This window comes from Sprattus sprattus, assembly GCF_963457725.1.
Source record: "Sprattus sprattus genome assembly, chromosome: 13".
Lineage (NCBI taxonomy): Eukaryota > Metazoa > Chordata > Actinopteri > Clupeiformes > Clupeidae > Sprattus > Sprattus sprattus.
Window position 1 is genome coordinate 21,276,583 of NC_137911.1, and position 15,537 is coordinate 21,292,119.

The window sequence follows — 15,537 nt, forward strand, 5'->3', positions numbered from 1 at the left end:
CACATATGACCCTACCCACCGTATTGACTATTACATTCTCCTACTTCACTACAAAGGAAGGGTCACACAATAGCCTGCCTTGATAATGATATCCTTGGAATGATATGCTCTTACACTTGTGTCCTCCAGGTGCGCTTAAGACTAATGCAACTCAATCTAAGCCAGCGATGTAGTGTGTCTTGAAATGCACTTTCTTTTACCAGCCTGCTTGTTGTTTTTCTTTCAATAACACGTAAGAGGTTCACTTTGATTTTTTTCACACATGATAGATAACAACAAAGAATGGTGTAGATCGATAGGCAGGCTAGGCGCTGCCATCTCACGCGAAATGATGAGCAAATCTGGAGTCCAGATGAACTACAATCAAACTGGTCAATTACAGTTCATGATCTTTTTTTTTCACAGCAAAAATCTGATGCAAGTGAAATAGTAAATTCCTCTCCTTCACTGAGAAATACACCGTAGGCAAACACACACAAGTGCACCAGACCCAGACACACATTGCCTTCCAATGCCCTACAGCTGTGTGGTGCGGAGCACCTATTAACCAGACTGTGTGAGAATCGATAGGGAGCATAAAGAGGCTTAATCTTTTCAGGTGCTTGGGTCTGATTGCCCATTACACAATAATAACACATTTCTACCTCGTGAAGCATGAGAGCGAAACAAACAAGTCCCTCGTCAACACACACACAGTCGCGACGCACACACACACATAAACACACACAGAAAGACAGAGAGAGATAGTCAACAAGTCAATCCATACATTTTACTCGGCACATGGATGGATTAGTACGAATAGCCTGCTGGGGGTGTCTGCAGCCTGAGCGGGACTTCACAGTATAGAGTACATAGAGCACAAAGCAGGAGGGAGCAAGAGGCCAGCGGCTACTGGGGGAGAGCCAGTGGTTTACTGGTCCTGTCTGATGGATAATCCCACAGAGGATGCTGCTCCCTCTGATGCCTCTCCGGGGTCAGGCCCAGCTATTGAGGGGGTCTCGGGGAAGGAGGCGTAGGATTACAGGCCTTTAGCCACGAGCAGCTCCATCTGAACACGCTAAAACACAGGACTTCACAGCTCGAAAAAAAAAGCTTCTAAAGCAGCGTGTTACGACATACTGTATGAAAGCAAAGAGCTTGAAACCTCAGTCAGTTCTGTTGATCACTCACAAGGAAAAAGAGCCACACTTTAATGGTTTACATTTTTTACTTAAAAAAAAGCAATCAAGAGTTCATTAGATATTTGTGTTATGATAGGGTTACTCTGATGGATTGAAAATATGCAGTTCATGATGGGTAGAAAAATGTGTTCCTCTCTTCACATCGGGTCTTGGAGGTAGGACTGGGCACGGCTAAGTACTGGAGTCTGCTCGCCGTTGGTGTGTGTGTACGCTAAGTCCGGAGTCTTCTACACACAAAGCCAGCAGGACAGGTGGAGGACTCCTCTGTCTGGCAGATCTCGAACCGGAACCAGAACCACAGCTGGACTCGCTTGGCCACAAGACTGCTTCAAGCATTCCCCCAGACCTGAGAGTGAGACACAAAGAGGAGAGAGAGAGAGAGAGACAGAGAAAGAAGGGAGAGAGAGGAGGACAAAAACAGAGTGAGGCAGCAGACAGCAGAGAGGAAATTAAACCCACTATGTTCACGTTCAGACTGGATTCTCGAAACCTCCAGAGGACCGTCCACCTCGAGTTCAGGCACACAGCCCAGAAGATGGCCGTCCCACCGGACCTGCCCCTAGAAAAGAGGCTGCACTTAACCCTTCGACCGCGGAGCACATAACTATTCACAAATTATTGACGTCCTCAAATCCCTAGCAGATTGTAGCCCTCCATTCAACTCCCTGCAGTGCAGGCATATGGTGAGCGTGGGCTGCACTCTAAGCTACTAAACCCCTCCCTTCCTCGCTCTCAGCTACTCATTACTGCAGAAACATTGGCAAATAGACACGCGGATACAGATATACTCAGCCATATACACACACATATTAGCATACTGACATAGACACCGGAGGACACAGATCGACACACACACACACACACACAACACACACACACACACACACACACACACACACACACACAAAACACACACACACACACACACACACACACACACACACACACACACACACACACACACACACACACACACAAACTCTTTGGCGTGCCATCGAGGACAAATAAGCAGCTTGTTGGGGAGATCCTGTCGAATTGATCCCAAATCCCACTTGTACCGGGGATGTAAAGGAGCTGCGTTGAGTTGACCAGCACGGCTTGAGTTACCGTTGCGTAGTGGGCGGGCGGGGCCGGGGGATGGGGTGAGTTGGGGTGGGGTGGGGCAGCAGTGCACCAGACAGCAGATGAGCAGTGGTCATCTGAGGAGGCGGCGTCTTGTAGTGGCCTTGTCCACACGCGTGTCTGCCTTGCTTGTTCACAGCTTCGATGAGCTCGTCAGCGAGCTTCTGCCTGCCAACTTACTAATTGGTGATAAGCGTTCCCATAGGTTGACCAGACCGCCACATCTCTGGCCACTACATTTGCTTGGTGGGGGAGGAGGGGTTGTCACCATGGCAATGCGTGCCTGTGTGGAAGGGGATCATGGCATATGCTCTCTGGCCAAAGCACTGAGACATGATGTCACTCCGCTCTGTTTAGGTTACTCTAATTTGTTGATTCTAGTTTGTGGATGTCTGATGTCAAGCTTGTGGCTGAGTCCACATCAACGTGCTGAGAGACTGGGGAGAGGGCTGAGCACATGCAGCTGCCAATAGGGGGTGACGCAGTGGTAGGATCAAGGATGGACAGTTTGACTGAGAGTCAATCCAGAGAGCGCTAAAAATAAATAAATAAATAAATACGTATTGTAAATGTATATTGCGCTACTTACTTTTGGAAGGCAAAGAGTGAGAGGGTCGTGGCTGTGTGAGGGGCAAATTTGGATGGCGAGGTGAATGCTCAGCGCAGTACCATTTAATAAGCATCATCCACTTTCATGACAAATAGGCCTGGTGTGCCTCACGCAGACTCAAAGAGCCCACACAAACTCATTAGCTTTCTGTCTGCTGATTAAAATAACCCACCAAAACATTATATTTTATTTGAATTCAGCCCAGACAAAAAAGAGAGAATCTGATGTGAAATGAACGCTCAACCGGGGCTCCTGAGATCAACGGCAGACAACGGCGACCGCCGGAGAGATCACAGAAAATAAATGGTAATATTAAGTAAGGGCGGTCAGACAGCCTTTATCGCGCCTCTGAAACGCAGCCATTTCACACGGGGTCTTGGGCTTTGAGCTCAGGAGCTGGCCCATTATATGCTGATGGGAGGTGAAGGTGAAACACGGTGACCTGATAGACAGCCAGAGTGTTCATACGCGAGAGAGGAAGGGAGGGAGTGATAGATAGATAGATATAGTTAGAGTGAGAGAGAGAGAGAGAGAGAGAGAGAGAGAGAGAGAGAGAGAGACTTCAAATGGACACTCATTTTACAAGACTGAAATATGTCCCAGCCACCCATGCGGGTCAACCTTGAGCACTCCACTCCTCCCATCCCCTCTCACCCCTGACAGCACTCTTAAGCGAGAGGAGCAAGAGAGGGACAGCGAGAGACGGCGAAAGAGGGAGAGAGAAAGAGAGAGAAAGAGATAGTCACTGCAGCTGCAGTGGTCAAAGGCCATTAGGCGGATCCTAAAAGCAATCACATTAGCAAACGGGATGGAACTAACCCATCTCCCCCCAGCAGCCACCCAAGGGTAGCGGCCATTATTCTCCTTCAGCAAGACACAGCGCTTTTCACCAACCACTGCATGTTTTTATCAATAGCGACCAATGTGCATTATAATCCCATAATAGCATATTTAGCCGACTGAATCAATAGATATCTCCTGTAAATATGGAAATAATTCCAGAGGGCAGTATTGGCATGATGGGCATGGGGCGATTTGATATTAAAATGGCTAATGCCTACTGGGCCTGAGCTGAGGGGGTGGGGTAGGCAGGAGGGGGGTAAAGCCCTGAGCTGCTATTTGCTAGCTGTGCTACAATGAACCTCAAACTGTTTCAAATTAACCGGTAAACGAGTGGGTAATTAGCAGGCATTGGCTCATGAAAATTGCTCATTTAGGCCGAGGTGACTGAACAATGCTGGTGCGCATGGCCAAAGGAGCACTGCGGTGGTGTGCGTCCGCGCTGTGTCTACTGGAAGCCGCCGGTTGTTTCGGTTCCAGCGCTCTCACAGAGGTTTATTAGCTCTCAGAGGCAACATTCAGAGCAGACGATATTTATAGAGGAGAACACCAAAAAGATATCAGTATTTTGAAGAAATACATAAAACTTGTTTTTGATATCCCATTATTAAATCTGTGTTGCAACCAAAAGGTACCCTAAATCTTTACTGAAAGCCATTGGGGATAGCTGCCAAATCGTCGGCACAGATGTGAAATCTAAAGACTCGCTGAGTCACCCTCTTAAAAAACAGCAGTTGCTGGCCTGACCGTGGGCCATGTCCACCTGTCAGCTGGGAGTCCCAGCCAGCCTTGCTGATGGAAGTGCATGCGCGCGTGTGTGTGAGCGTCCGTGCAGCGCGTTCTTTACGCTCCCGGCTACACTGTGCCCTTTTCCGCGCCGAGATGGCTAAACACTGGAGGTGCCAGTTTCCCCCCTGTTCTCCCTCTGTAACTTCTGGGGCCGGCGTCCGATGAGCAGAGGCTGTGACCCATGATGCCGGCCCTGCAGCGCGCTCCCAGGGCACGGGGCTGTCTGCCAAGGGAATGTAACGGATTCCACTCCAGTGGCAAGTCGATGAGTGCATTTAGCGCTACGTGTACGAGCATATGGAGCTGGACAGTGGTGCACATGGTCACAGCCTCAGTCAAGGGGAAGGGGGGGCTGAGGGGGGTGGGGGGGGGGGGGGGGGGACTGAGGGGAGACACACTGTCTGTGCTGTCTGCTATCCAGTTGGGACATCTGTGCTAATAAATGATTGGAAGAGATCAAGGCTTTGGCGGTATAAAATAATCACTGGTGCATTGGTGAAATTGGTCCGGCTAAAAATAAGCAGAGCATATTTTTCTGCCAAATGTTGAAAAGCGTGACACTGCGAACAATGGGGGACTCTGTGACTGCCTGTGTGTTTAGATCGACTCATCTTTCTTTCCAAATTGCCAGATCAGATCTGCTGGGTATCAACCTGAAGCGATAGAGGGACATGGAGCGTGGATGCCGGCATTCTGACAATTAGGCTTTTTTTGCTTTGTTGTGCACTGGGATCGCGTAACACACACACAAAAAAAAAAACCTCAGAACTGTCTTCACCACTATTCATCATGTGACTTATTTCATTTCCTCCACATAACGAGTGTGGCCGAGGTCAGAGGAACGACAGTTAAGTCTGGGGTTTGGCCCCGGGTTCTTGGCGCTAATTGATTGTTTTCGACGACGCAACAATCGTGTGAAGTTTATGAAAGTCTGGCTCGCCCTTCTCAAAGGACAGAAATGCTCTCTGGAGGGAAGAAAGACATACAATTCTGGTTAAATAAGAACGCAGTAAATGTGAGGGCGGCGACTGAGAGACAGAGCGAGAGAAGCAGAGAGAAGAGAGAAGACAGGCACAGATAGCTGTAACGATGACAAAGGAACCTGGCATATCATGTCAGTTCCATTCAACGGCATGAAAAGCAACAGAAATAAATCAAAAGTTCAATTGCCGAATGATGACAAATGACTCTTGGGGGCTGCTTAGAGCTCTCCAGACCTGAAAGATGAGAAAAGGCGTGATTGGCCTACCTGCAGCCAGCTGTTGGCCTGCAGCAGTGCTGAGCTTGAAGAATGCCCTGCAGCACAGCGGAGAGAGCTGGCCGTCCAGTTTCTTAACAGAGTCCAGAAAAGCGCTGCCGATGGCTTTGAGAACGACCTCAGGCTTGGCCGAGTCTGCGCTCGAAGAGGACGTCCTCACGACCAGGGACAGAGTGGCGCAGTGGCCATTGCTGGCCTGCACGAGTTGGCACGACAGGATGGCACCGGGCACCTGCGTGGTGGTCTGGGAAAAAATCCGCCCTGTGGGATCGTCCTGCACGGCCATGACATGCAGCTCCACGGCAGCTCCTCGGGGCAGGGAAGGCACCACGGCAACCACCAACGGCCCACAATGCACCTCTGGCTCTCCGTAACAGTCCTCCTGTCAAGTAATCAACCAAAACAACACATGGTCATTACACAGGTTGACACCATGAGCCCCCAGCTACCTTCCTACATTAATCATCACCATGCTCGAGTAATTTGACAAAATCATTTGAACATCGGAGACGCCGTCATAATGTCAACTTGCCACTGAAGTGTACGTCAGTGTACAACCCAAAATATTTAACATTGAGCTGGGTAACAGCACAGCGCAACACTGCATTCAACCAGATCCAGATTTTGACAAAGGGATTGCGAATATGCAGCCTATATCTCAGTCATTTCACAACATCTCACATCGCAGATGGTTATTAGTGGGCTGCCATGATAGGTCTGAATGATGTAATCAACAGAGTTCAAATCTGTTTTTGTTCATATGCGTGTGGGTGTGTGTGTGTGGGGGCCATTGTCGGTCCTGAGGTCTTCAGCTGGCCGGCTGTACAATGTCGCCTCTCAAATAATCCTGAGCGGCAGCCTCATCGGCTAATGGGGGAGAAATGAGTGTTTTATAAAACAGTCATTTTGCCTGGAGTCGATAGGTCAAAAACACTTAACCCCCTTTTCAATTTGCTGGATCAATTTTCATCCACTTACACCCCTCTCTGTAAGTGCAGAATAATGACAGGTTACATACACTTTATTTTGAAATTCGCTCCGAAGACAAAAAAAGAGAGGAGAAAAGCCCGGGAAGAAAAAAAAAGTAATTGACAAGAAGGATGCATGTCCTTTTGTCCCCCCAACCCACCCCTTCGTCCCCACCGCCAACCCTTCCATGTAGCAGACGTGCCCGGCTTGACCCAACCCACTGTCTACATGAATGCGGCACTTACCTCCAGATTAAACTTTAGCAGAGGCCTATTTGTGCATCAACAGCCAATCTCACCAAGAGTGTATGACAACAAAAAAACAAGTGGATGGATGAGAGTAAGGGAGGGGAAGGGGTGTGTGTGTGTGGGTGTATTTGTGTGTGGGTGTGTGGGTGTATGTAGAGGGGGAGACGGGGGCTACGTATTAGAGATCAGAAAAACCTGTTTGCTCTTGAGTGGCATGACAGGATACATATATTGCTGGGCCTTTGATAAATGTTAGATTAGCACTTAGCGTGAGCAGAGGGGGCTCCTGGAGGGGACGGGCCTTGCCGCTTGTCAATAGCGATTGCCCTGAGACGCCGCACAGGGCCTGTGGGTGCGGGTGGGGGTGGGGGTGCTCAGCCAGGCTTAAAGGCCAGCCCTGTGGCCCTGCTGCTTTGCCGTTACGTGTGTGTGTGTGTGTGTGTGTGTTTGTGTGTGTGTGTGTGTGTGTGTGTGTGTGTGTGTATGAGTAATCGTTGTGACGTGATTGCATGTGTAGGACATGTGTGTGTGCAAGTCTGGCCATGACTTTGCTGTGCACGTGTCTATGCGTGCCTGTATGTTTGTATGTATGTATGAGCTCTGTGTGTATTTGTGTGTGTGTGTGTGTGTATTTGTGTGTATTTGTGTGTATGTGTGTGTGCGGCGTGACTAACACAGCACCAGCCTCTTGCAGGTCACTACCTTCGCAAAATATAAACTTTTATGACTTTTTTTGCTTATTTCTCCCCCTCATCTCCCCAACTTGTCTGAGTCTGTTAAGTCAACAACATTCCTTGGTTTATATCCTCACTTTAGACCTCTGAGGTTTGTGTGTGTGTGTGTGTGTGTGTGTGTGTGTGTGTGTGTGTGTGTGTGTGTGTGTATGTGTCCGTAAGTGCAAGCCTGGCTCTGGTTTAGACTTCTCTGCCAGATGTGAAAGCACTCCCCGCCTGACACCCTACTTGACAAGAAATCATTTATTAGATTAATCCAATAAAATAAAAGGGTGACAAATGTTGATATATGGTTGAGCTGAGTGCCTGGAGTGGCCCTGTCTATGCAATAGTGCTGCCCCCCCACCCACCCCACCTCCTGCAGGCTTAAATGCAATCAATCTATTACTTCATTACAGTGGGCGCAGGCGCATGCGACCAGCACCCCCCCCCCCCCCCCCAACACCGCTCCATCTGCACTCCAGCAGGTGAGCCAGTCTGGAGCAGCTCGCTACACTGGAGCCCCACTGTCAGGGTGACCTGATCTTCATCCAGGTTTGCCCTTCTTCTTGCTCACTTCTCATTTCAATGTGGGCCCCTTGTCCACCTGACTTGGGACTCTGGCTTGACTGTGTGTGTGTCTATAAGAGTGAACCGAGAGGAGAGAGAAAGACAGTGCTAGGAAAATAAGTGTGTGCTAGGTGAGAGAGTAAGAGAGGGAGTAATGGGGTGCACTAGGAAAATAAGTGTATGCTGGCTAAAGGGGGAGAGAAAGAGAAAGAGAGAGAGAGAGAGAGAGAGAGAGAGAGAGAGAGAGAGAGAGAGAGAGAGAGAGAGAGAGAGAGAGAGTAGCGGAGGCGTGAAAGCCGAACGGTAAACACCATAATAAGGAAGTGGTGTAAAGGCCGCGAGCAGCGGGAGGCTGATGGGGCCTGGATGCTCAGGCAGTTCCCCTACATTTCCTGCCCAGCGGGAGGCCTTCATCGACTGGGCTCGGCGGCCACGCTCAGGCCCTGCCACTGCCATCATATCCACCGCTTCCTCTCACTTAGGCAGGGGCCACTTGTGTAAACCAGACCAGTGCTGCCTCTGGTGTGGTGGCACCAGTTCCAAAAGGGAGGGGGTCTGAGCAGAGGGGGGAGAGTGGGCCCCTAAATGTTTGGACACGTGGCGCAAGAGGGGGGCTGGGATGGCAGGACAGAGGATACAGGAAACCCTTGAATCATACTGTGCATATATCACTCAGCGTTCAGACCCACGAAGTATGATCGGATCACTGTACCAATTCCCACAATGAGCAAAGTCCGAAAACATATTCATTTACAAGTACACTCTTCTCCCTCGCTATATAAATCTTTGTTATGCATGGGTTGAGTGTGGCACTGAAATAAAATAAAAGGAAATAGCTGTCGAGGAGTGTTGAGCGTATGAATACCATTTGCTAAAGAGGAGGACGGTGACCTTCTGTAAATGCAAAATAGCTTTTAGAGGTAAGACAATAAATGCATATACAAACACACACACACCAAACCACACGCCACCCGCACCCCCCAATACACACACATACACAAAAATCTGCGATTGCTCCACAAACAGTATTTCACACGTGCGGCACCAGCGCCGTGCTCCCAATTAACCCCCCCTGAGCTTCTCCATCCACCTGATTAGAGAAATTATCAAGGCGCAAGAAAACAACGTGGCCGCTTGCTGCATCTGCCCTGGGCCCCCCCGCACACACACACGCACACACACACACACACACACACACACACACACACACACACACACACTCGTCCCCGCTATTAGTACAGCCTTCTGCCTGAATGGCTCCATCTCGTCCGGCATCGCTGGTCTGATTGCTGGTTGTGTCGTGTGCTGAATCTGCGGTAAACACCATAAATTGTTTTGCCTGTATTGTTTTGAAAACGAGAGGAAAATAACTATTCGATAAATAGGGTTGAGCTATTTTGGCACTTTGGATTGCTTGTGAAAAACTTACATGGTGACTGACTTTATGTCAACACAGTGAAATAAATGACAGCTGAAGTGTGTGTGTGTGTGTGTGCGCGCGTGTGTGTGTACTACTAGACAGGTGTGAACAGAAGATATCAGTAAGAGCAACATGGTTGACTGGTTTCTGCAAAACTGCAAACGGTGTGAATGATGAAAGTGGTTATTCACGTCTTAATTCTCTGTACACAAGAAAGGCGCACACTGCTGTAAAAGTCGTGAAAGTTTACTTGATATGAAACGAAGAAAAAAGGCGGGACTTGAGAACTCACAAGGGCCTGCTGTTTCCCGATAAACAAGACGCGGTGTCAAAAGAAAGCACATCGCTCCGTCGTCTCAAAATTGAATTCGTTCCAATCCCGCATCCCTTGAGAGCGGGAACATTTTCCCGGCACCATTTGGAACGATTAGATTACCTTTAACCATTTCCGCGTGTCCCATTTAGAACAAATCTAACCCTTTCGCCACCCCTTCTGAGATGCATTTTCATACGTTCAACACTCTAACAGAGGCTCCAACATCACATAACGGCACCGACCACCTTTTATCCGTGAAAGTTGAGTGGCTCTCCATAATTTACTATTGTTCTTCGGCTGCCGCTCGGCTGGTGTCTGTGTCGATGGGAGCAATGGCACAGTTCTGAGAACCGAGAGGGCGGGTAAAATATTCTGCCTCTCCGCGGGGGCTGTGTTATCTGTGTTTGACCTGTGTTAAATATTCTTATTACGCTCACTTCAAATGAGCGCCGGCGCTTGGCGTAATCCTTACCCCGGGGAGAGCCGTTCAGCCGGCCCGGGATGAAACAGGCTCACCCGCCATCACGCTGCACTCCGGCACAGTGCAGCCGCACACACACACACACACAGACACACACACACACACACAGACAGACAGACAGACAGACAGACAGACAGACAGACAGAGACACACACACACACATCTACAGATAAACACATACATACATACCTACAGTTATGCACTTACACACTCAGACATACACAGAAATGCAAACACACACAGGCAGGCACACAGACACCGACACCGACACCGACACACACACACACCTTCAAACACACACACACACACACACACACACACACACACACACACACACACACACACACACACACACACAGAGGTACAAACATACACACATAGATATCCACACAGACACACAAAAAAAAGCAGGCAGAGACACACATAGACACACACACACATGCATACACTATCATCCAATTCCTCTCATAAGACTGGCAGTGCCAACATCTAATCCCTCAGGTATGTTCCTCAGATGCCCAGACCACCAACACAGGATGGCAAACAGGTGGACCCGCTACTGTCCCTGGTCCCCTGCATTGGGTGGGGGGCGGGGCACCTCTCTGAGCCACCGCCCTCTTGCTCTCTCCTTTTCTCCGTCTGTCTCTCTTTCCTCTCGTCTGCCCATCCCTCGCTCTCATCCTCGTTCCCTGAGCAGGGCCGACTGCAGAGAGAGGAGCCTGCTGTGCCGGGTGGAGTCCGGGGGCCACAGAGGGAGCGAGGGGGATAAGCTGCTCTGAGGGTTGAAGCAAAGCTCTGGGCGGGTGGCAGGGGCGGAGGTGGTAGGGGTGGAGGTGGTGGAGGGCAGAGGGGAGGAGAGGAGAGGAGGGGAGGGGAGGGGTTGGGGGGTGGTGGGGTTAAGGATTAAGGAGGCTCTAAGGAAGACATCTGCTTCTGTGCCTAGCTCCATATTATCAAAGACACCAGCGTTTCCCAGATCATCAAGTTTTCATGAGCACTCATACTGGTAAATATCAGCTCTTTCTCTCCAAAGGTGGGGGGGCGTCGAGGTTTGGGTAGGGTGGGGTGGTGGGTGGGTAAGAGAAAGGAAAGGATTCAAGTTCTGCTGGTGTTGTTCGCTCTCAAATCACACTGTAATGGGTGACAGGGAATTTTCAGAAGTGACAATAGCCACAGTCACCCGAAAATCTGGTTTTCAGTTGTCCTTGAGTCACAGTGGGAATCATCCCGCAGAGTATTGGCCAAATGTCTGTTGTGTTTTAAAGCCTTCTTTCTGGCATGAACTGCCCCAGTCTCCACAGACAGTAAAAACCCTCCAAATTGCAGTCATACCCGGTGCAGACTATTAAACTGACAATCTGCTATGTGCACCACACTAAGCGTCCATCCTGATGTTAAACCACTCAAAGACCTAGACTTGAGTCATTCATCCTTCACCGATGACTCACTAAACCTCAAGCATTTCCTGCCCTGTCTCTTTGCACAATCCAGACACGATGCAACCAGAATATTTAACAGAGATGCCTCACCTTGCCGTGCTCCAGTATCCTCTGCCAGGTGGCCCTGACGACGGGGACGTGCCCAGGCTGGGTGACGTAGCAGTGGGCCTGCAGGGCATGGCGGAGCGTGAGGCTGGAGCTCACAGCCTCCAGCACATGCGCCATGTGGCTGAAGCACAGCTGGGCCTGCAGCGCCGCTCCCCCCGCCACCAGCTGCATGCTGCAGGGGACCAGCGCGATCTGGCCGGCGCAGAACACTGCCTCGTCCACCTGCACAAACACACACACACACACACACACACACACACATTAAAACATGTGCACATGCACCTGTGAGCGTGCACACACAACAAACAAACACACATATTCCACACATCCTACATCAGGCATATTACTGGAACTGTGTGATTTCACTGATTAGCTGCATGACATGATAACACAGTAATGTGTTAAGCATGCAGGAAGGTTCTCAGTGAGGGTTATCTCATAGCTCACGGATGGCGGATGGCAAATGGCACGGAGGTTGACAGATGTATGGCTGACACCGCCTCATCAGTGGAGCTGCTCTGAGTAGAAGATCCACACAAGAGCTTACTCCTGTCTGTATTTCGGCTCACTCAATTTATTTTGGAACAAAGGCCAAAGCTCGATCATTGCTAAATCCTGAGGTCGTGATTTATGGGGTGTTTAAGAGACGGTTGGCGCATAGGCCCAGGAAGGAGCTAGCTGGCGAGGCCGGAGGGAAGGAGGGGGTGGGGGGGAGGGGGGGGAGAGCTGCCGAGTGTGTCTGTCTCGGGGGCCCCGTCAGGTGGTGGCAGAGCAGACGACAGACGCATGAGCAGAGGAAGCACTTCATTATTCTCACGGGGCATCGGCTTAGGGAGTGGGCTGGAACTTGCCGTGGCGCCGTTTAACAGCGACTGCTGAGTTTCGCTGAAACGCACGTTCCGTTTCGACAAACACCACCACCCAAAAAAAACCTGGCTTGAGTTACCATTTCTCGTTTTTGTCCTGGAAACTGTTTTGTATCCACCCAACTAACCTCTGGTGCAATACTTTTTCGAGAGGATTTAATTTTTTTCACTCTCAGCACATGTCTCTCTGTCTCTCTTTCCCCCTCTCCGTCTTACGGCTGTGTTTGGCCATAAGGCTGATGCACAGGCACCTCGGTTCAGGGAATAAATCTTGCCTCAAAATCAATCCATCGCTTGAAACACAATTACACACTCCCCCAACTGCTAGAGAAGAAGGGGGCAAGACAGCGGCAGCAGCTTGGTAACATGTCAAAAGTGATAAATGCCTCTCTGCCTCTAAACAGAGAAATGGCTTGTGATGACATTGTGCTTTCTCTTAAATTAAGTGATACCAACTCATCGATTGAGATTTGAAACACACCCTCTCACACCAGCCAACATCCAAAGAGAGCGCAAGAGACCTTTCCATTTGGGCAAGGAAACTCTCCTCTGAATTTTCAACCGCCACAGGGTAAGTGTATTTGCCTCTCAACTATAGCAGCGCTGTGAAGTACACCATGAATTCCATTGGCCTCCTATCAAGGAGGTGCAACAATCAAATTAGCATCAATTACAGGGCTAAGTTTAAATAGCAGAGCGTCAATTAACAAGTTACACCTTTTATGTTATTTTGCCACCTAAAACGCAATGGTTTGCACTATTAGCCCATTGTGAGCGTCTCTTTCTGCACGTGAGCTTGCATACATTTTAACTGGTGTGGAAGATCATTAGCATAATTAGCAATGTGATAATTAGCTGGAAATCTGAGATTAACTCTTGTTAGAAAACAGCTCTACAATCAATCCTCTTCAGCCGCCTAAAATCCATATGATTAATGCAGACAGATATGCAGGACACTAGCTGGCATTTAGAGAGGTCAAGCCCAAAGAGACTCGTAGGGTGACTGCTAAACTGCAAGGATCAAACTGTGGCCAGTCTGCTACGGCCTGGGTAAACAGTGTTAATTGGGGCTCTGGTAAAGGTATTTAACACTGGTGAGCCAAGGGTGGGGTGGGGGGGTGAACACTGACCTTTCCAGGGATCAGAGAGGAACTGATCAATTGATACCTCGCGTGAAACAAGGTCTTTAACCGCTTAGCATTCAGAAATGAGGATTGCATTTCCAAACCAGATTACCAGGTTAAGCATTGACTTGGAGTATTAGTCCAGGCTTTAGGCCTTTAGAAATCTATTCCCCCTGCGCTCATTTAAAGTAGATAGCAGCATGCTGGAACCAATCAGCAGTCCACACGCATATTTTCGCGATTCTTACACAAAATAAAAGTTTTGCAGCAAATTCAAATTTGGATATGAAACGACCCAGTGCTCTTCACGCAGAGCTCCATGGCAACTTCGGATGTTGCTAAAACATGACTGAGCGCTCCCTTAGTCTTAATAAAATCAGCAGTTTTTGCGAAATGCGATTTGAGAATAACAGATCGAGGAGGGAAAAAAAGGGGCGGTTAGCTGGAGGGGCGATACAGTCACATCCATTTCCATAACCAGATAGCTTTCCCATGATTCCTTGCTCCTTGGTTCACTTGTCAACTTTGATGAATCCTCAGCATCTGCCTCTGCTGCTCCAAATTACTGGGACAAGGCTGAAAATGGGAAGAAGTGGGGGGGTGGGGGTGGGAGCGTAGGAACCGGTGAGAGAGGGTTGGGGGAGGGGGGGCTTCTGGCTTTCAAATAGCTGGATCAATCACTGGATTATTTACCTGCAAGCGTTACCCGGCAAAAGCGCGAGCAATACATCTATGTCGGCATCGGCACAGCACGAGTGGCCCGAGACGTTGACAACAAATTGTCATTGGCATTCCACTTATGAGCCATCAAACGCTATCAGACCCTCACAACAGAATTCCAGATCAACTCAGACGCACGGCGAGGATCTCTTTGGCTTACCGAGCCATCATAAAACTCTGACCCTTTAAAAAAAAAAATGTAAAAAGGAGGTGGGAAAGGGGGCATTATTTGTTGATTTGAATATCAAAAGAGACCACAGCAAGGCCCCTCGACTGTTATTATACAAAAAAGTCCCATAGCTTCAGCGAGCAGGTGTGTAATGATCAATTATTAAGGGCCCTGGCTCAGGTGACTCCTTGCACCGAGGGGGCGGGGGCACGGCTTTCTGTGGCAAGCCTGCGAGGGGGAATACTATTTACATAAAATTAACAGTTCAAAAGAATGAGTTCACACACCAATCAAACTTGTTAATTGACTGTCAATGGCGTGTCCCTGTATATACACCACAACTACATTATTCATCGGCGCATGTTGACAGGGAAGACAGTCCAATTTGCATGGGTGTCCTAAACCTGATCAACAACCACTGTGCCGCATGCATTTTTAATGGCTAGGAAGAAGCGTTTAATATTCATTAGGGTCAAACAATCACATATTTCATTTAACTTTCCATCGCAGGCAGATTATTTGTCAAAAGACCAACATAAAATATAACTCTTCTGAAATGGGGGAACGTTAAAAAAAAAATTCCAGCTGCAGTTT

General features: G+C 49.0%; 1 protein-coding gene across 1 annotated transcript in view; it reads right to left on the bottom strand.

Moving 5' to 3' along the window:
• Positions 1–1,225: 1,225 nt before the first annotated feature.
• dph6 (diphthamine biosynthesis 6) overlaps positions 1,226–15,537 on the bottom strand; it is a 58,842-nt gene continuing 44,530 nt past the window's right edge. Inside the window, exons 13-15 of the mRNA XM_080850359.1 lie at positions 12,047–12,286; positions 5,792–6,182; positions 1,226–1,527 (exon numbers count right to left, since the gene is read on the bottom strand). Of these exons, the coding sequence (XP_080706485.1) occupies positions 1,409–1,527; positions 5,792–6,182; positions 12,047–12,286 (750 nt within the window). The 3' untranslated portion in view covers positions 1,226–1,408. The remainder of the gene's footprint in view (positions 1,528–5,791; positions 6,183–12,046; positions 12,287–15,537) is intronic.